We start from the raw sequence: 23,220 nt of genomic DNA, 5'->3' as shown, positions 1-23,220 counted from the left end.
CCTGTTTCCCTAACAACCTTTCACTTAAAGTTTTGATGATTGATGCCACCGGCTTGAATGATTGTTTTCATTTGGGGTTGCAGGATGGATGGGGATTTTCTTCTCATTCTTTATACATCAGACGGAAATCTTTAAAAAAAAAAAAAAAGAGTTTTTCCCTTATCAACCACGGATGGACTGCAGTTCTTTCTAAGCGGGAGTAAATGCTTAATTCTTTTCCTTTTCAGTACTAATTTTCAGAGTAAAGGAGTTGGTGTAAAAGTTGCCTTCAGTGTGCCAAAGTAGTTTCTTTTTAATCTTTCTTTTCTTTCCTTTTCTTTTTTTTTTTTTTTTTTTTTTTTTTTGATGGATCACAACACACTACTGGGTTTTTCCCGTCTCTTCTCATTCTTCTCACTCATCCCTTTTCCCTCTTGTCTCCTTTATCCATGGCGCCTGCCAACTCTCTCCGCACTCAGGCCTGGGCTTTCCGGTCGGGCCGCTAGGGGCCGCTAGCGTCCTCCTGTCCGCGCGCTGCCGCTCTATCCCAGGCTCGGCAGCCGGCTACCAGGCGTCGTCTCGCTGGTGCCGACGCTGTCCACGGAGCCGCTCTAGGCTGCCGGGAGGCCGTGCGCATTGTGTGGGGAAGGTCTGGACGACGCAGTCGCCTCGCCGGCCCCCGGGGCGGTTAGCGCTTCCGGGGTCGGAGGGTGCGCGGGGTTGAAAGCGGGCCGCTCCGCCCCGTCCCCCTCCCAGACCAGCAGAGGCAGCAGCCGGAGCAGCCGCAGCCTGCGCCCTCTCCCGCCCGCCCGCCCTCCGCCCGCCCGCCCGCCCTCCGCCGCCCTCCACCCGCCCCGGGGTCTCTTTCCCCCTTCCTCCTCCTCCTCCTCCACCCCCCCCTTCCTCCTCCGCCCGCCCGCGGGGCCCCCCTCGCCTTCCCGCCCGCCCCTATTGTTCCGCCCCCGGCCTCCCGCCCTTCCCCTTCCCGCCCGCTCCCCTTTTCCCCTCAGTCGCCTCGCGCCTGCAGGTAAGCTTCAAAATTCTCCCTCCGCCCCCAGCTATAGCTCTGTTTCCACTCTTGCCATCTTTCTCAGCGGGCTCCGGTCTCCGTCACGAGCCCCGGCCTCGCGTAGTACCGCGTGAGCGCCTACCCCCTCACTCTGGCTGGCCGGCCATTCACGCGAGGCCCTGGCTCAGGCGCGGCCTAGTAGGCCTCGCGCAAGGCCTCCCCCCCTCCCCCCGCCTTTTCCCGGTGGCGGCTGCGCAGGAGTCAAGGAGGGCGCGCGCGCGGTAGGGGGGGCGGCGGTGGATTTGTTGGTTGAAGGGGGTGGGGGGAGGCGATGGCCGGCTTGCTGGCCGGGCGGGTGAGCGCGGCTCCCCGCGGGGGTCAGGCGCTGGCGCAGCCACACGAGGAGGCGCTACTAGCCCGGCCCCTCCCCCTGGATCGCAGCGCCCCCCCCCGACCGAACCGTTTATTTTTTTTTTCGTCCCCCCCCCCCCCCCGTTCTCTCTTTTCTAGTGGAGGGATGGGGGGGGGCATTTTTTAATTGGAAAATGCTTGGATGACCGAGGGGAGGGGGGCTGCGGAGTTAAAAGAAAGGGGTAAACGGGCTCCCAGTTCCCGAGTTATTCAGGACGTTCTCTCGGGGTAACGAATTTTGAAATTACAAAATGCTTGCGGATGTAGACCCAGGCCGAGCTATTTATAGGAGAAGGGGTAATGGACTGCAGGATTAGCAGCTGGATTCCTGGGATTGGGCACACTTATATCGGCCCAGCCAGGAGAAAATGACAAGGATTTCTTGGATGTTCGGAGTTAGAAGTGCTCCTTTGTGCCTTAATCACGAAATGGCCTTCTAGTAGATTTTCAGTGTTCTTGTCCTTTCGTACTTGCGTTACTGTGCTTTTTGTAAAGTGATTCCCCTTATATTTGAGTGGAGATAAGGAGTTAAACTGCCAGTATTTTACCATATCTTAAAAAAAAAAAAGTCATTCTTATAGACGTAACTATCTCCCCCCCCTTTCATCACCCCCCCCCCCCCCCCCCCGCAGCAGCACTGTTGTTTTTCCATGAGTGAAAAGTGTTGAATTCTGGGATTTTGCCAGCAGTTAATTCTATTTTGAAGATGAGGGAATGAGGTGCCTTGGGGATGCAAAGCCCATCTTTTAAATCGGGCTCTGGAGGTAACCATGGGGCAGCTTGCCATATACAGAATGATCTGGCAGCAAGTTAAACACTTCTTAAAATTTTAGGGGTGGATTTTGTGTTAGAGCAAAGTTAAAGCGGTAGCTGTTTTGTGAAGGGGGAAAACTCGCTCTAGGAGAGATCATTGGTATTGAGTTTTGAAGGGATGGTTGCTAAAAATGTCACTGGAGAAATTTATCAACTTTGGAGAACCTTTTTAAAGCTAATGCTGTTAGGTCCTAAGGAGGTATCCTAGGGAAAAAGGTATATCCAAAAATCTTTTCTTTCTGCATGTAATCTGTTACTCCAAAACTGAAATATTGGGAACATTGTTATGGAGGACAGCAGCTTTCTCTGTAGGAAAGGTTCAATACCCCTGTTACTTGAAACGATTCTACAGTAAATTTTCAGCAATACCAGTTTTATTTTCATTGTTTTCTTTGGAAAAAAATTTAAGACAATAGATTTGAATAAAGGTGGAGTGGTAACAAAGCTTAATACACAGAAGCAAGGAAAATTTTCAAATCTGAGTGATTATCAGGTTGGGTTGGGGAAGGGAATAGGAGAAAGGACTCAGGCAGTACTTAATGTATTGAGTCTTTTCCCAAAGGGGAATATGGAACCCTAGCCTTCATAGAAGGCTTTCAGAAAATGCGCTTTTCAGTGAGGTTGTTGATTTAAATCTTATTAAAATTATTTGTTGTCATCTGTCAAGATTTGAAATTTTAACATGAGTTAATCTCAATATTTTTACCTAGAAATTGCTACAAATAAGAAAACTTAACATGTCCTTTCTAGCTTTCAACCTGATCTGCTACCTAACAGGGAGGCAAAAGGTCATCTGCCTCTCTGTAGTTGGTTAGAGTGAGGTTTGTCCAGGTGTTTCTGTATCCTGTCAAAGCTTATTCTGCCTGAAGGACAAATGCACATTCAGCAGTTCCTTTACAACCATTGCCAATTGAGGAATCTTCCTCATCCCGAGAGTCAGCGGAAACCCTACCATTGAAGGAGAGCTGACTGAAAAGTCTCCTTCCGAACCGGAACACAACCTGAGCTGTAAATGGTTGTCATTAGTGCAGTTGTGCTGGGTATATACAAGCTTGCCAGCTGATAGGCTGTCTTTTAAGGAAAAGAATCAGAAAACATTTGATACTGATGAAATGACTTTTCTCCTATTTTTTTTCCCCTTCTGATTTTGGTCATATTTGCATTTCAGTTTTTGGCTTTCACCCCCACCAGTGACCAAAGACTTGACCACTCAAAGTCCAGCTCCCCGGAACACTGCTCGACATGGACACCGGTGTGATTGAAGGTGGATTAAATGTCACTCTCACCATCCGGCTACTTATGCATGGAAAGGTATGCACCAGCTTGGGAAATTGGGTCATAGTAACTGCTCAGGGAGAGGCCAGGAAGAGAGGGCATGCATCTTGGAGCTCATCAGATTAGCACTGTGGGGCATCTGGCTTTAGCACTCTTCTCTATCAACGTAGATGAGAGTGTAGTGGGAAAATGGACAGACTTTAGTAGGAAGCTCCACTGAGCAGGAAAGGCTTAACTAGAGGATGGAGCCAAAGACTGTCTCATATCTGGATAATAAGATTTTGTCCGTGGAGGTTGCTATAGCTTGTAATAAGTACATTTCCTCTGCCCAGACAATTTTGGGAAACTTTAAGGGGGGGGAGGTGATATCTGGTACTTTAAAAAATAACATTAAGCACAATAGCATTTAATCATTCCTGCATCATTATTCCTTCAAAGTTCTTGGATATCTTCATTTATGTTTTCTGCAAAGAAAAGATGAAGCCCATTCACTCCCTTTCTCTGTAAATCTTAGTTTTCAATTGCTTTGGACAGTTAAAAATTCCTTTTCATGATAATGAACGCTTCGAGTTTCCTCTTATTTGACGCTAGTTTTCTCCATTGCAGGAAGTTGGCAGTATCATCGGAAAGGTAAGACAGTTTCACTTCAACTCTAATTACTATTTAGTCAGTCTGGGTTGAAATAGCAGTTGGAGCTCACTCTTGACTTTTCCTCTTACAGAAAGGAGAATCAGTTAAGAAGATGCGTGAGGAGGTGAGTTATGTGGGGGGAGGTTAGGGACAGTTAAGTCCTTCAAGGCAGGAATTTTCTTTAATGAGTGATTACAAGGGGGAAGGCCTCAATAGGAAAATCTGGCATTTTTCTGGCTTGGTTATTTGTAATGGCATATAGTATGCTGGAAAATGTAGTTTGGTAACTTAGTTCATTCAAGCATTAAGGCAGCTTCTGTAGTCTGAGGACGAAAATGAGCAGTATTTGAAATGATACTGTGTCAAGATTATATGGGCAGTTCCTTGCTTATTTGGGGGTGGGCTGCGTATACTATATATTCTCAGATCTTTTTGTCTTATTTAGCTTTTTGGCTTTGTTTTTTATCCAGAGTGGTGCACGTATCAACATCTCAGAAGGGAATTGTCCTGAGAGAATTATCACTTTGGCTGGACCCACTAACGCCATCTTCAAAGCCTTCGCTATGATCATTGACAAACTGGAAGAGGTTAGTTGTTCCCCCTCATTCTGTACTTAGTGTCTGTTTATTTATTTTTATTTTTTAAGATATATTTTGATTTCATTTATTTTTGGGGAGAGTGCTTGCCCTCGTAGTGGGGGAGGGGCAGAGGGAGAGGGAGAGTCTCCTCAAACCAAACTCCCTGCTGAGCACAGAACCTCATGCAGGGCTCAATCCCAGGACCCTGAGATCATGACATGAGCCTAAATCAAGAGTTGGCTGCTCAACCAACTGAGCCACCCGGGCACCCCTCCCTGCTTAGTTTTCCTTTTAAAGTGCTTCTAAATAGCTTAATGATTCTCTGAGAGCTTTTTAAATTGAAGAATGGAATGGATCGTGAATATCTATCTACAAATATCTATCTCCCCTACCTTCAGTGTCCCCAGAATTTGAGCATAAGTCACTTGAATCATTAAGACAAATAGTTTGACTATTACCAGGGATTCAACATAAAAAATTTGTGTGAAAAACCAGCATCTTTTATTTTTTAACCTAACAGTTTTTGAAAGTATGACAATACTACATTACTAAACGTTGTCTCCTAATTTATAGTTGAGTAAACTTAAATGTGTTTTTGTTAGGTTCCTTGGTGAACACTAACATATACTATAAATAAATACAGATAACTTTCTGCCTTTGGCACAGTTACATTTTTATGAAAATCAGTCCGATAACTTTGTGTCAGAGAGAATATGTTTTATAGGTTTTCAGAAGCAAAATATCCACGCCAGAGGTTTTTTGTTAGAGGGATGCTTTTGGTTCACCAAGATACCTTAACCTTCAGACACTGAACAACCATTGCCCTAGGTCTTGTCTTGAGTCCTCCCCCTCTGCAGTAATGCTGCTAATCGTGCATTTGACACCACAGTCAGAGGAGAACTGTTGGCTGCTGCTTAGTTGGTGGTTAGATACTTAATGATGCCTGAAATTTTATCATGGCCAACATCAGAAATGTTATCTTTTGACCTGCAAGGCCCTGCTATCCAGAGCCTGGAGCTTAAACATTCAGAAAAATCTATTCATACTTTTAACATGTCCTTGACTTTAAGGGCTTATGTTTAAGCACTTTCTAGGTCTAGTTACTATATAGAGATTAGGCTGAGAAGTGATGTTTAAACCACTTAATCTTCAGAAGGCTAAATTTAACTAGGTTAAAACCATGACTTTTTTGGATGTAGCATATAGTTAGGGGAAAGATGGTGGGCTTTGGAGTCTTAATTTAAAATCTGCAGCTTTTTAGATGTGATTGGGATGAGTAATCAGCCTCAATTTTATTATCTATAATGGTGATATTACCAAGAAATTAAACCCATGATACAAAAAAATAATAATAAAATAAAAAAAAATAAAACCATGATACATAGAACTACACTACTTAATCTTCTTAGTTACTGAAGAGGACAGAATTGGTTTTTTGAATTTTGGATTCCATTGTTTCATCTTTCTCTTTAATATTATATTTAATTTTGACTTTGATACTGTTCTACTTTGCAATCAGCTCTAATTTGTAAAACTAAGAATCACTTTTCTTCCTACGAGACCCCGCCCCCATGCCTTCCATGAAAGAAACCATATTTAAGGCTAATTCTGAGGAAGTTTGTAGGTGTTTTAATCTTTTCAGAAATAGTTGTTTAGGGGGTGGGAGGGGCAGTATTTGAACTTTTGCTGATGGTAGGTCACAACATAATAAATATTCCTCATAAGGTTTAAAACAGTTTTATTATTATAGCAGTCATGAGTCTCAAGGATCTGCTTAGTGTATGTGCCACTGAAGCGAGCACCCCAAGGATCTGCTTAAACTTACATTCTTTTGTTCTGATGAATTTCTTTTTGAAGGACATCAGCAGCTCTATGACCAATAGCACAGCTGCCAGTAGACCCCCAGTTACCCTGAGGCTGGTGGTCCCTGCTAGTCAGTGTGGCTCTCTCATTGGGAAAGGTGGTTGCAAGATCAAGGAAATACGAGAGGTTGGTAATTTTTGTGGTCTTCAAAATGTTTATTCTAAATGTGACTTCCTCTATTAATAGCTCTTAGTATGGCTAGGGAAAGTTTGAAGTTGAGATGAAGATTATTATTGAAGTACCAGTCCTAGATAATTACAATTTGATTCTGTACCAGGAAGAAAAGGATTGTACCATTGATACATACATAAAAATGTGTAGTTTTTTTTTTTTTTTTAAATAGTTCTCATACGTCTTACATCAGAAAGTTAACCAGAATTTCTGTCAAACATGACCTGTTTGTTTTTTAAGATTTATTTTTTTATTTTATTTTTTTTTTATTTTATTTATTTTATTTTTTTTTTTAATTTTTTATTTATTTATGATAGTCACAGAGAGAGAGAGAGAGGCAGAGACACAGGCGGAGGGAGAAGCAGGCTCCATGCACCGGGAGCCTGATGTGGGATTCGATCCCGGGTCTCCAGGATCGCGCCCTGGGCCAAAGGCAGGCGCCAAACCGCTGCGCCACCCAGGGATCCCCTATTTTTTTATTTTAGAGAGCACTGCTGTGCCGGGGTTGGGGGAGAGGGAGAGAGAGAATCCCAAGCAGGCTCCATGCCCAGTATGGAGTTGACATGGGGTCGATCCTACTACCCTGAAATCCTGACCTGGACCGAGATCAAGAGTTAGATGCCTAGCCGACTGAGCCACTCAGGCACCTCTTGTTTTCATTTTTTTATTTGGTAATTTTCCATGAGACTGCATACTTTTTTTTATGTCTAAAAAGATTACAGTTTGATAGGTAATATAGCAAATATTTTCCTTGGCCAAACTCCTAAACATAGCAAGGGGAAAACAGGAAGGTATATTAAGATGTAGCTGTAATCGTGCTCCCTTTTAAACTGGAATTTACATTGAACTATGGAAGCTTTTAATAGTATCTGAGAGTTACTGAATTGGATGTTGGAATGAAATTTGAGTGGCTCCTAAAGGAGTTTTCAGGAGCTTTATTGTACATGCCGTGAGAGCATGGATTTTGGTTTTGTTTGACGTATTCCAAGCAATCTGGAATGGTGCCTGACACATAGAATGGACTTAATATAAATATTTGTTCAATAAGAGAATGAAAAGTAGGTGATACTTTTGGGGATTTTGTTTGATGGCCCATGAAGCTATCATTAGCTGAAAGGAAACTTTAGAAGAGCCTTTTTCTTGAGAGCAGCTTAAATTTAGGCTGTTATTCAGGTTTATTCTTGACTTTCAGAGGCTAATTTATTTATAACTGTGATTAAACAGTCTTATCTGGAATAAGGGAAGAGTGGGAAGGGAGAATAAAAAGGGTAAAATAGGAGATGGGATAAGTATCTCTACTGAATGTTAGACTCTAAAATTGCTACTTGGAATTAGAAGAGTATGAGCTGTTTTTATCTGATTTTTAAAATTTCTTTTTACCCCAAAGAGTACAGGGGCTCAGGTCCAGGTGGCAGGGGATATGCTCCCCAACTCAACTGAGCGGGCCATCACTATTGCTGGCATTCCGCAATCCATCATTGAGTGTGTGAAACAGATCTGCGTGGTCATGTTGGAGGTAAGCCCTCAGGCTCATGCTGAGAATGGGGGGAGGGTGATTCTAGGGAGACAGACTGATCTATATTTAGTAAGACTAGAATTAGGTGAAGCTGTTAGAAGCTTCCAGTGGGGGTGGGGAAGAGGTTCCCTGAGTTCATATTTTCCTCCCCCCAGCTTTGACTTTTCTTGTAGTCTGAGCAAAAATAGAAACTGTTAAGCAGCAGTGATCTTTGGGTTTACAGCAATTCTAGCAGGGTTGGTAGGGGAAGATTTACTACTTGGACTGAGTAGATAAAAGATGTAATTGGGTTCCTGAGAAGCTGGAGTTGCCTTTTGGATTACAATATTTTGACTGTGTGCAACTTTGAGGCATTCTTCAAGTTAATTTCCACGTTTTAAGGCAGGATTATATTCAAGATATTTATATAGGAAAAAAATTTGTCCATACTGGTGTTTTTGAATGATTTATGAGGTCCTGGTAGTATATGCTATTCAGTTAAAACAAGAATAGCAAAATTAAGGGAAAATAAACTTTTTTAGAATTGTTACAGAATTTCCCCCATGGTCCATGAGAAAGGAAAAAAGAATCTTCAAGTAGAGTTTAGAAAAATGTTGATCAAGCCTTCAACTACTTCTTGATAGTGTCTATATTATCGTAGGCATAATATTTGGGTACTGTATCTCCTAGTTTTGGCTTCATTTTTTATATAGGCCAAAATGTGAGATCCTAAGTTACCAATTACATGGGTAGAAGTTTGTCATGTTCATTAGGTTTATTTGAAAACGTGGAAATAAAAAAAAAAAAAAGAAAGAAAACGTGGAAATAATGCATACATTATTACAGGGTAATCTGCCTTGATGAGAATTAGTGTGAGCTGTGTAGTTCACGGACCCATCTTACTACTTTAAAGGCAAATAACTGCAGATGGTTTGAGATTAGATCTAGCCAGAGACAACGTTGGTAGGTTGAGGGGATGGAAATTAATGCAGTTTTTAATTTAATTGATCTGTGTGAGCTTAAGCCACACAGCTGAAGCAGCTTTGAAACCTTATCTCTTTTTGTTTTTTTCCCCTCTGACTCTCTCCCAGTCCCCCCCGAAGGGCGTGACCATCCCGTACCGGCCCAAGCCGTCCAGTTCTCCAGTCATCTTTGCAGGTGGTCAGGTAAGAAAGTTCTTTTTGGTGGGCTAGAATGAACAGGATTATATTTGAAATGTCAACTTTGCCAGGAGCACACCAGGCCACTCTGCATGCTTGCTGAAACCTGTACTCTGGCCATAGTTTGACCTGCTTTTAGTTTTATTTTTTTGTACTGGAGAAAGCTATGAATGCCAAGCCCTTAATTTTTAGCAGGCAACGGGAGTTTTGTAGGCACTCTGAAGGGGGAATTTACTTGGTAATTTAAAGTGGGTTGCGTTAGAAGAAAGGATTAAATTACCTTGGTGTCACTATTTCTCTCCCTACCCCCCACCCCATCCATGGTTTTTTATGTGTGGGGTGTTCTTTAGAGGTCTGAATAAAAGTTGCAAAGAACTGGACCTCTGAAGGAGATTCTGGATGGTGGTCTCAAAATTGGGGGATCCTAAACTTGAGTGTCCTACAAACTTCCCCTTCCCCCTCACCTCACCTCCCCTACTCCTACCCCTTCACTCCCGAACTCCAGTGAATTGTTCCCCCAGGCTCTTAACCTCATAAAATGCTGGTTTGAACCCACATGGCAAATTGAAACCAGCTGGGGTAAGGGTTCAGTGTGCAAGAATAGAAGGGGGAGAGCATGTTGGGCTGTGGTGCTGTGACCTTTGGTGTTAAGAGTAAGAACACCAAGGCACCCCCTTGGCCTCTTTCTACTTCACCCACCTAAATTCTTGATCCTTGGCACATGGTTTATTCTGAAGTTAGATTTTTATGACAAGAGCATGGATCAGAACCATGGTAGTTTTATGCTTTGTTGGTTAGTATTTATAAGGAGTAGGTAGGTCAGTTTCTTAAGTGTTGGGGTTTAGGTTGAAATAGTGACCTTCATTTCGGTGGCTACCTAGGCAAGTGCATTGCTCAAAATGCCTTTTCCCAGTGAGGGGCTGGCCTTTTATAAGCACACTTAACTCAGTTCCATCTTGTCTTTGAATTGGGGGAAGCATAAACTTGAAGTCCATCTCATTCACATTCTATTTTGAGTTGGCATAAACTGGACAAGATTTTGGGGACTTAGTTTGTCAAGTGCTTTTGGGAGCTTTCACAAATTAATCATGTTACAGTGTTACCTTGAGACAGTTTAGTGCCTTGCTTTGTACAAACCGGATTGGTTAAAGGGTTCTGTTGGTCTGGATAGGCAGAAAAACAAAGGCCCAGAGTCTGTATAGGAAGGAGGCTTAGCCTTAGGAGTTTATCCTTCTCCCCAGGAACTCCATGTTCCTGTCGTCTGGATTCTTCCACTCCCACTTGGGATTATATAGAGTCCCATGCTGTGTAACAGCAATCCTCTCTATAATTCTTCATTTCCCTTTCCTTTCCTTTCCTCCTTTTTCCACCCTCCCCTTCTTACCTCTTTGCTTCCCCACCCCCCTCCCCCCCCCTTATTCAGTTGACCACCCTCTAAAGGCTTGCAGCTTCTTTCATGAGTGGCCCTTATTATTCCCATGGGCCTTTTGAAATGGACTGGTTCATGCAACGTCCACAGATGGACCTGTATCTTTTGTTCCTTTGTGACAAAAGTGGGCTCTATGGGGGTTCAAGTTAATCCCACACACAGATCAGGAGCTGGCATCAGCTCTGTTGCCCCACCCCTTCATTCTTACTGAAAACAGCCCAATTGTGCAGTGTGATACCTGCCACAAGGTAACTTTTTTTTTTTTTTTTTTGAATTCACTGATTGCAGCTCGTTTCAAATTGTGTCGTGAGCTCCTTTTTAAAGGAAAAGAAAAAATTAAACGACTTTTTTTGTGTGAATTTCATGCTGGTGACAAGGTGCCGGATTGACAGCCCTGGAGACTGAAATCCTCTATTTATCCACAGGACAGGTACAGCACAGGCAGCGACAGTGCGAGCTTTCCCCACACCACCCCGTCCATGTGCCTCAACCCTGACCTGGAGGGACCACCTCTAGAGGTGAGAGGGGATGTTCAGTCTCCAAGGCTCACTCAATCCTTCCGCCTCAGCCGAGACTGCCAACACGCGGGGGGCCAGTGGCGCTGGTGATTTTTGTGCTGTGGACACCACCTGTCCACGGGGACCTGGACTGACCCCCCCACATCATTTCACACAGGCCGCGTAGCCCACCAGATGGTAACACCAACTCTCTTTTTTTTTTCCTTTTTTTTTCCTTTTTTCCTTTTTTCTTTTTTTTTCTTTTTTTTTTTTTTTGTTGTTGTTCAACCCCCTCTTCCCCATCTCCCACTCTTCCTATCCCATTTTCACCTTCCCACCCCCACCTGGGTGCACTTTTGGGGGTACTGGCCACTGTGATGTGAAAAGCTTCACATCCTGTTAACCAGCCGTTCCTTCCCGTCCCTTCCTATTTCTCCTCCTTGTCCCCTCACCCCATTGCCCTTAAGACCCAGCTCCCTTTTCGGAGGTTATGGTGTGGGGGGAGGAGGGTGTAGTGGGAGCTGCAAGTGCCTTTTATGGTGGGGAGGTGGGAGAAGGTGCAGGGTTTAGAACACAGTGATGTGTTTGATTGATTGATTTTGCATTCCTGTGGTCAGCTCCCTAGTGTTAGGTACTCAGCTAGCATCCAGTGCATTTAAGGTTTTTTTTTTAAGGCAGATGTAGAGAAAAATAAGCCAGGGAAAGGGAAGTGTTTGAAAACATGCCACGTAGGTTTGTGCAGATAAAAATCATTCATGTCACCATGACTGGTATATGAGGGTTGGGGTGGTTGAGGGAAGAGACCATTTTCCTCCTGCGCTGACTTGTACATAGGGAGAAAGAAGGGGGTTTGGTCAATTGAGGCATTGCTTAATCCCACTTCCCACCTTTCCTTTAAGAAACAATTGTGTATTTTGCCTTTGATTGCAGGGAATATGGCTCCCCTCATAGGCTTCCTGGAATAAAGCATCATATTTAGGTTTCAAAGAAGGCCAACTCAGGTCTGACTGTGTTTGTGAGATACCATCTACTGCCTCAATCTCTGGCCTCCCCCATCTCTAGTTCAACTCTGGCTTCCTGGCTAGTTGAAATCTGTCTCCCCTTCTCCCACTGGGTGGCTGTCCGTGATTGGTTTTTAATAGGAACTGTTTTCCTCCTTTTGTAGGCCTATACCATTCAAGGACAGTATGCCATTCCACAGCCAGATGTAAGTTTTGTTTTCACTTCTTGTTTTGAAAAGCTCCCTCTCCCATCCAAAATTATTTCACTCTTTCTTCCACATAGGCAGAAGTGAGTTGGGTCTTAAAAATTTGCAGTATTATTTTCCTCACAAGGTGAACCCCATATTTTGGCCCCTAAATAATCTTTAATCAGGGTCATAGTAGCACCTTGTTTGCCATTTGACATAATCATTGGAAATTTGAAGTCGGCAGATTATTAGATTCTGCTTTACCCTATGTTCCACATTATTCTGTCTAAAAAAGAAATGTTCCATGGTATGTTGTCATTTGTTATTCCAGGGCACAGTTTAAATTGACAGTGGACTGACTGTGCATCTCTTCATGGTGTCCTTTCCATGGGGGAGGAGTGGGAGGTTGGGTTTGTCTTTGGGTACTCCTCAATTTAAAAAGCATCTGGTTGGGTGGGAAAGGGGCTTATTTTGCACAGGGAGGGATAAGCTGAATATTTTGGGGGTTCAGCTCAATAAAACCTTTCTTGCCACTAAACACTTATGTTAAAAGTGTTGGTATTCAGACTTCGTGTAAGGGCTTTTTTCTCTGCACTTTGCTCTGTCGTTACTAATCCTTTCAGGTCCTGAGCATTAGACTTGGGAAGTTGGGTTTGGTTCTTGGTTAGTGTTTGGCTCAGGAGGGGGAAGTAGCCTTGAGGAGGGATTGTTTGATGACAGCCAGGGTAGTTAATATAGGCGAAGAACAATAGCTGTAGAAATCCTTTGGAAGGGGGTGGGGCTGAGCCCAGTTTGGTTGCATCTTAATCTCAACCCCTTGCAGTCTCCCTGCCCCCTCATCTCCTTCCCTCCTCCCAGTACTGACAGAACCCTGCATGGTGTGTTTCCCTAGCACCACTGCACAGTTTGTTTACCTAGCCTGTCTGTGCTTGTCCCTGGGGCAACTGTTGCAATGGCTGCAAACACCTTCATTAAGTAGCCCACAAGGGGATGGTTGTTGGGCGGGTGCTGCTGCTTTTCTTTTCACACACCCAAAATGCATTCATTCTCCGGGAGCCCTCTGTATTTTCTGACCTCACCTTTATATTCTGCCCATGCCCAGGATTGTGGGATAAGTCCCATCATTACCCTGTGTCACAGTTTGAGTAGTAGGGTCAACCTGGGGGATCAGGAGCTCTGCATTTTCAAATTTGAATGTGCTTGAGCCCTGGCTCTGTTACTCTTCTAATGCCAACCTCTCCTGTTTCCTCCCTGCAGTTGACCAAGCTGCACCAGTTGGCAATGCAACAGTCTCATTTTCCCATGACGCATGGCAACACCGGATTCAGTGGTATGGATACCTCAGTGTTTATTTCTGTAAGGTGTAGTGCAAGACAGAGGCCAGCCCCAAGGTCTCAGTTTGACATCTTTTTAAAACATACTTCATTACCCAGCATCCTGCTGGTTTAAACTTGCCTGTCTTCTATCGCTAAACCGAAGGAGGTAATGTGTTTGTTAACTTGGTTTTCATTTGGGGTGAGTTATTCTTAAAAAAATAAAAAATAAAAAATAAAAAAAAATAAGGCCCTGGAAGGTTTGGGGTGAGGTCTGGGGATGCTTGTCAGGCAAAGGGTAGGCTGGTATTTCTTCTAACCCATCCTCACTGCTGCCCCTTTGATCTGATTGGCACCCCATTTCTCTCCACCAGCTATTCACAGATCTGGGTAGAGAATCCATTTGTGCCAAATTGTGTAGTGGTTTTTGGTTTTGTTTTGTTTTGATTTTGGGGATTTTTTTTCTGTATAAGGAATAACTTGTCCGATAGGGTTAGGATGAGACCACCAAACTCATTTTCACTTGTATCTTAACAGGCATTGAATCCAGCTCTCCAGAGGTGAAAGGCTATTGGGGTAATGATTAAAAAAAAAAATCTGTAGTATTCTACTGTTATATTAATAAACTGGTGGGAGTCTTGTTTCACTGCCCATGACATACCAGCAAGATGCACATGGCAGAAAGGAGCTGAGAGAGCAAAGGGGTGGGCCTGGTGCCCCTGAGGGTCCCTTGATGGATCTGGCCAACCCCCTTCTAAAAATGTTGAGTTTAGCAGCCACAGCTGAGAGCAGGACTAGCTTTGAGAATTAGCCAGCCGGCCTGGTCCTGTCCAGGTGTCAATATTATTGATGGGTATGGGTGTTTGCTGATGGGATTTTTTTTCTTTTTCTTTGGAAAACAAAATAAAAACCAGAACAAATTACTGAGCAATTGAGGAGAAGACAGGGAATAAATCTGGAGAAATGAACTTCCCTCACCTGGCTGCCATTTCATTCTCTTTGACCTTCAAGTGTAGGTTAGGATTGGGGGAGGTGTTAATCTGATACAGGTATATTTAAAGCAACTCTGCATGTCTGCCAAAAGTCCATGGTACCCAGTAACAGGCATGATATTGGCACTGGTGCTAGTGAGCATCAGGTGAGATAAAATTGGAACACAACAGCAGCAGGAAATCCTAAGCAGTAAAGGGGAGCAGTGCAGAAGGACTTGGTTAGATTTTGGTCCTACCACATTCCCTTGCCCCTTGCTTCCATCCCCTTACACCCTAATAGGCTGGGCTTTGCAGGAAATGGCATGAAATCAGCTCTTCTGAGTTTACAGAGGAACCTTTCCAGCATTATTTCTGTACCCCTTTCCCCCTCTTTTCCTCCTTGGAGGCTTCCAAGTTAGTGATGAATCCCAACAGCCAATGCTGGGTTTCCAGTTTGTTTCCTTCTGTTAGGTTAATGTGCAAATCAGTGGGGGTTTGTTTGCTATGCATTGAACTTCCTTGCTCTCTTCTGTCTTTTAGCAGGTTTGGATGCATCTGCTCAGACTACTTCTCATGAACTCACCATTCCAAACGATGTGAGTATAGTTATTAGGGTTGCATGGGATAAAAATAAAGAGTAAATGTCATGCCATTCTTAAGGCCTAGAGAAAGAAATGGGGTTTTTTAGATCCCAAAAAGTATGTAGAATCATGAATAAAAATTGGAGAAAATAGGTGAAACTAATGATGCCATGAGTCAGACCCATTTTGTCTCAGCAGATAAAATTCTCATTGGCCTTTGTTTCTTGGATGATCTGAAGCCTTCTCCTTAAAGCATCAGTTGTTGAATGTTCTGTCCAACATGGTAGTCACTAAAACGACATGTGGCTATTTAAATTGTGAAAATAATAAAAAAATAAACTCAATTGCTCAATCTCACTAGTGACACTAAAGATTTTCAATAATCACCTGTTACTAGTGTTTGCAGTATTGGACAGTATGAATACAGACCAATTTTTACTTTTTCTGAAGGCAAAAGCATTGTAAATTAGCCAGAATTTTTAAATTTTATTTATTTATTTGACAGAGCACAAGCAGGGGGTAGTGGCAGGGAAATGGAGAAGCAGGCTTCCACTGTGGAGCAGAGAACCTGATTCGAGACTTGATCCCAGGACCTTGGGATCATGACCTGAGCCCAAGGCAGATGCTTAATCGACTGAGCCCCCCAGGCGCCCAAATTAGCCAAAATTTTTATCTATCTATATATTTTCTTTATATTAAAATAGTAATTGTAGTAGGATGGTTTTAGGCAATTTTGTTGCCCAAAACCGGAGCCTACCCAGGAGAAACTGGTTTGTTAGCATGTTGCCTGTGTTTTGTTTTTGGATTAGTACTTTGAGGAAATGAGCCTGATGCTCCTTAGGGTCAGTCAGCTGTGAGTTGACTGACCTGTAGTAGTCAGACAATTTGGCAATAGTGGAGATAGAATCTAGAGCTCGTTTTTAAATCAGTAGTATGTGAGTAGGGTGTGTAGGATGCAGATAATAGTTTCCATTGCCATTATTGTGGACCCAAGATACAGAAGGCTGAAGGGGTGGGATGGAATTTTTGGACCTAGCCGTGCAACTCTTGATTTGGTGTGCCTTGTTGTTTTTCTTCCTTAAGTTGATTGGCTGCATAATCGGGCGTCAAGGCGCCAAAATCAATGAGATCCGTCAGATGTCTGGGGCGCAGATCAAAATTGCGAACCCAGTGGAAGGATCTACTGATAGGCAGGTTACCATCACTGGATCTGCTGCCAGCATTAGCCTGGCTCAATATCTAATCAATGTCAGGTAAGGGTTTCCTCCCTACCTTCTTTTGTTTATTGTTGGCAACACAAGTAATGTGTGTGTTGGGGAAAGCTACAGTGTATTATTGAATGTGGGAATATTGGGGGGATGAGAGTGGGGGTGGGTGGAGATGGCAATAAAGTTTAAGTCTAGCCCTACTTTGATCCCTTCTTAGTGTAGCAAGCAGAAAACGTAACAAGATTGTAATAAATTTGCATGTGGGAGGGGATTAGAATGCTTGCATTTGACTTTGATGGTTTTAGGCATGGAAGGAGTGGAGCATGTCTTCACTAGTAGGATAGTGCTCTGACTGGAGCACCCATACTGACTTAGAAGCAGATGTGGGTCTCTTGATGTACATATTATAGACCAGTATTTCTTTCACTGATGGGGTTTAGTCTCCAAAGCACCCTAATTAAAGTAAGAATAATGAAGTATATATGATGGCAAGACAGTTTCTTGGAAGCAGCCATTATCATTTATTCTGAAAACATCCATTATTTTCAAGTTACAAATGTGTTCCATTGTTCAGAGCTTGTGGGAAAGGGGAGGCACAGGTTTTGGACTGTTTCAGAAATGCCTAGCCTGTTTTCTTTCTTTTTTTGCCACCATCTCATACCTTAATGGCATCTTGAGGTTTTATCTTCCTCACCCAAACCTAGCTGATGTTACTGCACATGACAGCCATAGGACAGTGGGCATCCTACAGGGCATTTATATTTCTTGCTTTCTCAGCACATGTGCCTCAGTCATGTTCTGAATTGCTTACTAACATGCTAAGCCAGGGTTAGCGGTGCATTTCCCAAGGGGCTTAGCCATCCTTCTCATGTAGATTTTTGCCTAGTTGTCACTTCTGTCATAACTATTGAGTCTTTGCTGTGTATAAATGGTGTTCAGAGTTCCTGAATCTAGTGCCAGGGGAAGGAATTCATAAGTATGAAGTCTATTTTATTCTACTTATACTGACCTTGTATTTATTCCTTTGTCTTTTATCTCGTAATTAAGAATTTATCAATTCCCCAGTGATGTTGACTTTTGCCTTAAGGCTTTTAATGTCTTGAAGTATTACTAGCATTTGTGGAGAAAAGACTTTTCTGTGTCTAGATCTGCTCTGCTACCAAGCACATCAGATTGTTCATGTTCAGTGGGAAATGGTAGTAAGCTTTGCACAGAGGCTGTTTTCAAAGGTTTGACTTTTTGTTTCTAATTGGGGGTATGGGGAGGGCTGGTCTTGAGTGTTGAGATTCATGTTCTTGGAAGCTGGGGTTTTCTTCTTCTTGGGTAGGCTTGCCCTAAATATTGTTAGGTAGCACTTAAATGAAAGTGACTTGTTTGACCTTAGGTGAGTGTCAACATTGTAAGGAAGCGGAACATCTCCTCCTGACTTTCCTGATTCAGTTGCTCTTTTCAGGACCATCCTTATAAGATGGCTGGCCATTTAGGGGTCATCCTGTTTAATGAAACTGTCCAAACTATGGATTTGGGTCAAAACTTTGTAAAGCTTCATTTAACACCAAAGCAAAGATTGTATATGCGCAAAGCTTATTCTGCACTTTCCTATATTGGCCCAGTTCGAATGCAAAAGCCAATTGGCTTTATTACTTGCAGGCAAGAAAGATTTCTCTGCTTTCAGTAATGGGTTCTGAGCATCTCTGCTCTTAACTGTCAGTCTGAGTCCTTTCTTTAGCCCCTGCTTTATGAGTTGTAACAGTTTCTGGACTTAGGTAAACAAAATGGAATCTTAGGGAGGATCCCTGCCCTTGAAGAGTTCATCTTATAGGATTAGGTTGTCCAGAGAGTCTTTGACAAATACTGTAGTTCTGGCTTTGTGGGAGCTGCTGGTCATTACAGTTATTTGGACTTTATTTTAAAAGTCGAGGCAGTATTTTTACACTTCTAAATGAATTTTTCAGGAGGGCTTGAGTATCTTTCAGTTTTGTAAGGTCTGTATTAGAACCATGTTCAGTTAAAAACAAAGGGCTTTTTTTTCTCAGCCCCATCTTCTTACCATAAATGAAACTTTCCTACTTGTTATCTACACTTTTGTTCTCAGCATTATTCTTTGAAAATGCTACATTCTTTGAAGTTTTGAAATTAGTGGCCTAATTTGGTTTCTTTCCTTTTTACCATCCTGATATATTGGCTAGTTTACTGCAGAAGATGGAAGCACACTTCAGTATTAGGGTGGGAAGTGTCTAATTCTATAGAATAACATTCTGCACTTTCAAAAGTGATTGGTGGGTGTGAGACCTTTGTTCCTCATTTGGAGATTACTAAGAATACTCATTCATTTTCTACTTTGAAATCATTTCCTTCTGACTTTTGGATTGGATCCACGTGTCCAATACATGGAAGTGTGCTCCATGTGATTCCTTTTCTTAGTCTGTCAGCTTTTTCTTCACCATAGCAGTTTTAAATAGCATTGTGGAATGGGATTTGGCAAAGTATACATTTTGTAGAGGGTGGGCCACAGACTGAAAGAGGGGCAGCTTATCACAATGTGGTATTAGGTCTTCCTAATTTGCAACCAGAGGCACTTAACAGATAACAAGCGGTTTTTGTCCTGTACTTTTTCCCTTTTGTGGTCTTCCCTTCCACCCACCCTTTTTTTTTTGTTCCTTTTTTCCTCTGTTACAGTTTAGAAAACGCTAAACCCTCCTCCCAGGCAGCCTCCGTCACGATCCCTGATCACCTCAGCATCAACCTCTCTCAACCCTCCACCCCTTCTTCTTCTTCTTCCTCCTCCACCACCACCCCCTCGCTCGCCACAGCGGGGACCTCCGACGCACCCTCCAGCCTCCCCAACCCTCTTCCGACCGCCCCTTGTGTCTCCAGTCTGCTTGGCATGAAACCCATCCCTCTCCTGGCTCTAAATGTTGTGTCTGCTGCTAAGGGTACCGGGGCTTCAGCTACTACCACCACCACCTCTGCCGTGCCATGTGTAACTAACAAACTGAAAGGCGAGAAACAGAGATTCTCCCCCTACTGATTGAATATCTTGAGGCACCCCTCAAGTATTTCTTGGTTCATTTTGTTTTTCTTTGTTAACATTGGTGAGAACCAAACAATTGTGAGCTTGTGACCGTTTCCTTTTTACTATTTTGGGGTATAACGGGTGGGGGTGGGGGCAATGGTAACCTGGGGTTAGGGTTAGGCCATTTCATCTGAGTGCCTGTTTCAGAGTCTGACTTGTTGAATTCTCTATCTAGAGCCACAGTTCTTGCTCTTCTTTTTGATTCTGTTACTTTTTTGTAGCTTTATTCTGCATTGCAATATAACAATGTGTTAGGCTCTGTGTTAATGAATAAAAGCTTCTCCGTTAACCTTTTTTTTTAAAAAATTATTTAATGGTTAAGTTCTCAGCAGGCCTTCTTGGCCGGATTTGTGTTTCTAGCTGTAATAAAGTTGCCACAGTAAGAACTTTAGTTGACTGTGTGCTGTGAAGGGTAAAGGGGTGGGGAGCTTGTGACCTGTGGCTACTCAACTAGGAAGTCCATAAAACTGACTCGGTGCCTGTTGGTGTCCCTAATTCAGCAATAGTCCTTTGTCATTACCCACAAAAGGAGATGGGCCTGTAGCAGGTTATCTCTTGAGGGGTCTTCTTTAATTGGCATTAAGATGCTTCAGTGAAGACCAGTTTCTCTGACTTCTCAGATCCCTTACCCTGCCAATGGCAGCAGGTCACAAGGGTATCCATCCCAGGATTGTTTCCTCTGGCGAGTGGTTACTCTGAGGATCTTTTACAGAGCATACATACAAAGAAGTTACTTCTTTACCTAGAATGGGATGCAAGTTGAAAAACATCTAATAAAGTTTGCTGGCTTTTGTCTGCATTTCTCTGAATGAGAAGTACCCTTTTACTGTGACACTGGGGTTAGTCTTGAACAACCAACCTGTAACATCACCCAAAATTTGACAGGATTCTCCAGTAATCCTAAACCTACCCTGATTAATCAACTAAGTCCTTTTACCTTTCCTTCCATTTCCCTGCCCACCCTTCTGTCTCCCTCCCACCAACCCTGTCAGGAGAGAATTATAAACTTAGATTTAGAAGGAACTTCTAAGATCAACTGTAACTCACCAGTCAACTCATTTATTGGATTAAAAAAAAAAAAGGCCTTGGAGAATTTCAATTCACAGTTCACGAGTGACTAGTCAGCACTGACCACTTGTGCTTTACTTTTACTCAAGTATACTTTATCTCCCTGAAGCCTGGTTTTTCTTATCCCAAGACCTCTCTTTCCACAAAAGACTAGAAATGCTATAGGTATGATGGCAGAAGGCTACAGATTTTTTTCTGGTGATCATTTCCCACATCTCATTTGGTTTATAGTGTTAAAAAAACCAAACCTAATTGCTTGTAAGTATTGCCATATATAATCTCATGCCTTTGTGGCTCCTCAGTCCCAGATTGGGCCTAGGAACTGGCGTTACATGTCCCAAGTGTACAGGAAGGACTAGAGGAGCAACCTATTCATTGTCCGGAGAGTTTTCCCTTGCTAGTTGCTGGTTGCTCCTTTACCATGTGGTCCAGCTCTCTCTCAATAAGCTCTCTCTAAATAGGAGTCCCTTGCCGCCACCACCCCCCCAACCAGGTTTTTATTTTATCTAGTTCTTGATTTGAAGGCCTCTTTACCTAAGGAGTACTCCCTAATGGTGGAGGGGTTGCGGGCATGGAAGCAGAATCTTAAGATGCTAACTGCCACCGCCACCTCCAGAGGTGCTTGGTGTTAAGTTAAAAAAATTTTTCAGCTCCCCCATGTGGTTCTTCTATCATAGAGTCCTTAGCATAGCATGATATTTTGGTTGGATTTTTGCTTCTTGCCCCTTTCCACATCCTGCCTCAGTCACTGCTTAGGCCGTGTAGAAGTTCTGGATTGCCCTTTTTTGATACCAGAGTACCATCACTTTATTGGATGAACTTAATTTATTTGGGGCCTAGATCTAAACTGTTTCCAGCAGCTCTTTTCCTGAACCTCCACTCCCCACTAAACTCTTGGGTTCAGTGCTTTACTGTTTATGTTGCTCTAAGTCATCCTATTCTAGTGTTGGCAAGAATCTGTCCCCCGTAAAAGAACTAACCTCCTTTATGCTGATGAGGTTAGAAACACTATTTCAGACTTAAATACAGTTCGTAATTGAAGGACCTATTTCCTGGTTGGTTCTTGGGTGTTTTGTCGTGTCCGTCTTTCCCGTACCTCCCCCCTTTGGCTTTGCATTGTTGTGGAAGGCCTAGAGATGGCAAAGAACATTCATTTTCTCTTGACTAGATACCACAGATAGGTTCTACCAATCAGGCAAAAATCCTCATGAAATTTATGAATTGAAACGGAGTCTTACTTCGTTCTATTCAAAGCAGGAGCTAAAAAACTTGATGGGTATGTGATAATCAGCAAGGCAGGCTATAAACGCCTAAATACTTTTCTTTCAGAGCTCAAAATTGGGTTCCAGGATCTCAAATGATATATTTGAGACAGAAAGGCATTGTAGCTGGCTGGGTATGTTTGGATGTAGAGACCAAAGGTTTCGGAGCTTATGGAGTGAACCAGGGAATTTTTGAAACATGTTGGCTTCTGCTTTTTAAGTTCTGAAGAGTATAGGTTGGGTATAATTCTTGACTATACTTGCTATTCCTTTTTTAACATTCCTTAGTGGTTAAAACTATATAAATTATCTAATAGGAATAGCTTTTACAATGCTAGAGAAACCCAGGACTGAAGCCTTTTTTGATCTGTCTCAACATTAGCCTCACGAGGCTACTTTCAGATAAAGATTTCCGAAACTGCTTTCTGTCAGTAGCTTGGGAGGAGCTAAAATAAGCTCAGCAGTAAAGAAAAGGTGCTTCTGTGTAGTGTGACCCTGTAAGAGGAGGTTTTAGCGTATGGCATATTTTTGGAAAGCATTTAACATCTTCCACGAAGATTCCAAAGAGCATCATTAGAGGAACACCTACAATTGGTAATCAGAATCTGTTTCTTTTGGTTCTGGGTTATTTTCCTCAGAAAGCTTGGATTGCTGGGGTTACAGGATTAATCCAGGAACTCTTAAAATGTCTCCCTTGACATTGAATACTGTGTACTCTTCCTTTACATTTCGCCAACCAGACTGTACGTTTCGGAGGTGAGATGTAAGCTGGGCATTCAGAAAACTAACTTGGAGTTTATTTTTTGTGTTACAGGCTTTCCTCGGAGACGGGTGGCATGGGGAGCAGCTAGAACAATGCAGATTCATCCATAATCCCTTTCTGCTGTTCACCACCACCCATGATCCATCTGTGTAGTTTCTGAACAGTCAGCGATTCCAGGTTTTAAATAGTTTGTAAATTTTCAGTTTCTACACACTTTATCATCCACTCGTGATTTTTTAATTAAAGCGTTTTAATTCCTTTCTCTGTTCAGCTGTTAATGCTGAGATCCATATTTAGTTTTATAAGCTTCTCCCCCCCTTTTTTTTTTGGCTCATGAATTTTTCTGTTTGTCATGGAAATGTAAGAGTGGAATATTAATACATTTCAGTTTAGTTCTGTAATGTCAGGAATTTTTCAAAAAAATTAAAAGATGGACTGGAGCTTTTTCTTTGTGAATAGAAACTGGATGCCACAGTGAT

The 23,220-nt window shown here is 42.8% G+C and overlaps 1 protein-coding gene across 16 annotated transcripts; it reads left to right on the top strand.

The window, feature by feature from the left end:
• The first annotated feature begins 592 nt into the window (after positions 1 to 592).
• Positions 593 to 23,219, top strand: PCBP2 (poly(rC) binding protein 2). 16 transcript variants are annotated; one of them, XM_026000434.2, is made up of 15 exons: positions 618 to 1,006; positions 3,381 to 3,523; positions 4,094 to 4,117; positions 4,209 to 4,241; positions 4,588 to 4,704; positions 6,553 to 6,684; positions 8,117 to 8,245; positions 9,316 to 9,390; positions 11,239 to 11,331; positions 12,476 to 12,517; positions 13,757 to 13,829; positions 14,350 to 14,388; positions 15,327 to 15,379; positions 16,448 to 16,617; positions 22,793 to 23,219. In XM_026000434.2, the coding sequence occupies exons 2-15, from the start codon at positions 3,455 to 3,457 to the stop codon at positions 22,827 to 22,829; spliced, it is 1,086 nt and encodes a 361-aa protein (XP_025856219.1). In that variant the 5' UTR covers positions 618 to 1,006; positions 3,381 to 3,454; the 3' UTR covers positions 22,830 to 23,219. The 16 variants fall into 16 exon arrangements, with proteins under 16 accessions (XP_025856222.1, XP_025856219.1, XP_025856218.1 ...); XM_026000433.2 differs by having other exon boundaries at positions 15,324 to 15,379; XM_026000432.2 differs by having other exon boundaries at positions 730 to 1,006; positions 9,304 to 9,390.
• Position 23,220: the final 1 nt, after the last annotated feature.

Source organism: Vulpes vulpes, chromosome 8 (genome assembly GCF_048418805.1).
Source record: "Vulpes vulpes isolate BD-2025 chromosome 8, VulVul3, whole genome shotgun sequence".
In the NCBI taxonomy this organism is placed as follows: domain Eukaryota; kingdom Metazoa; phylum Chordata; class Mammalia; order Carnivora; family Canidae; genus Vulpes; species Vulpes vulpes.
This window is presented reverse-complemented; position numbering and strand designations above follow the sequence as displayed.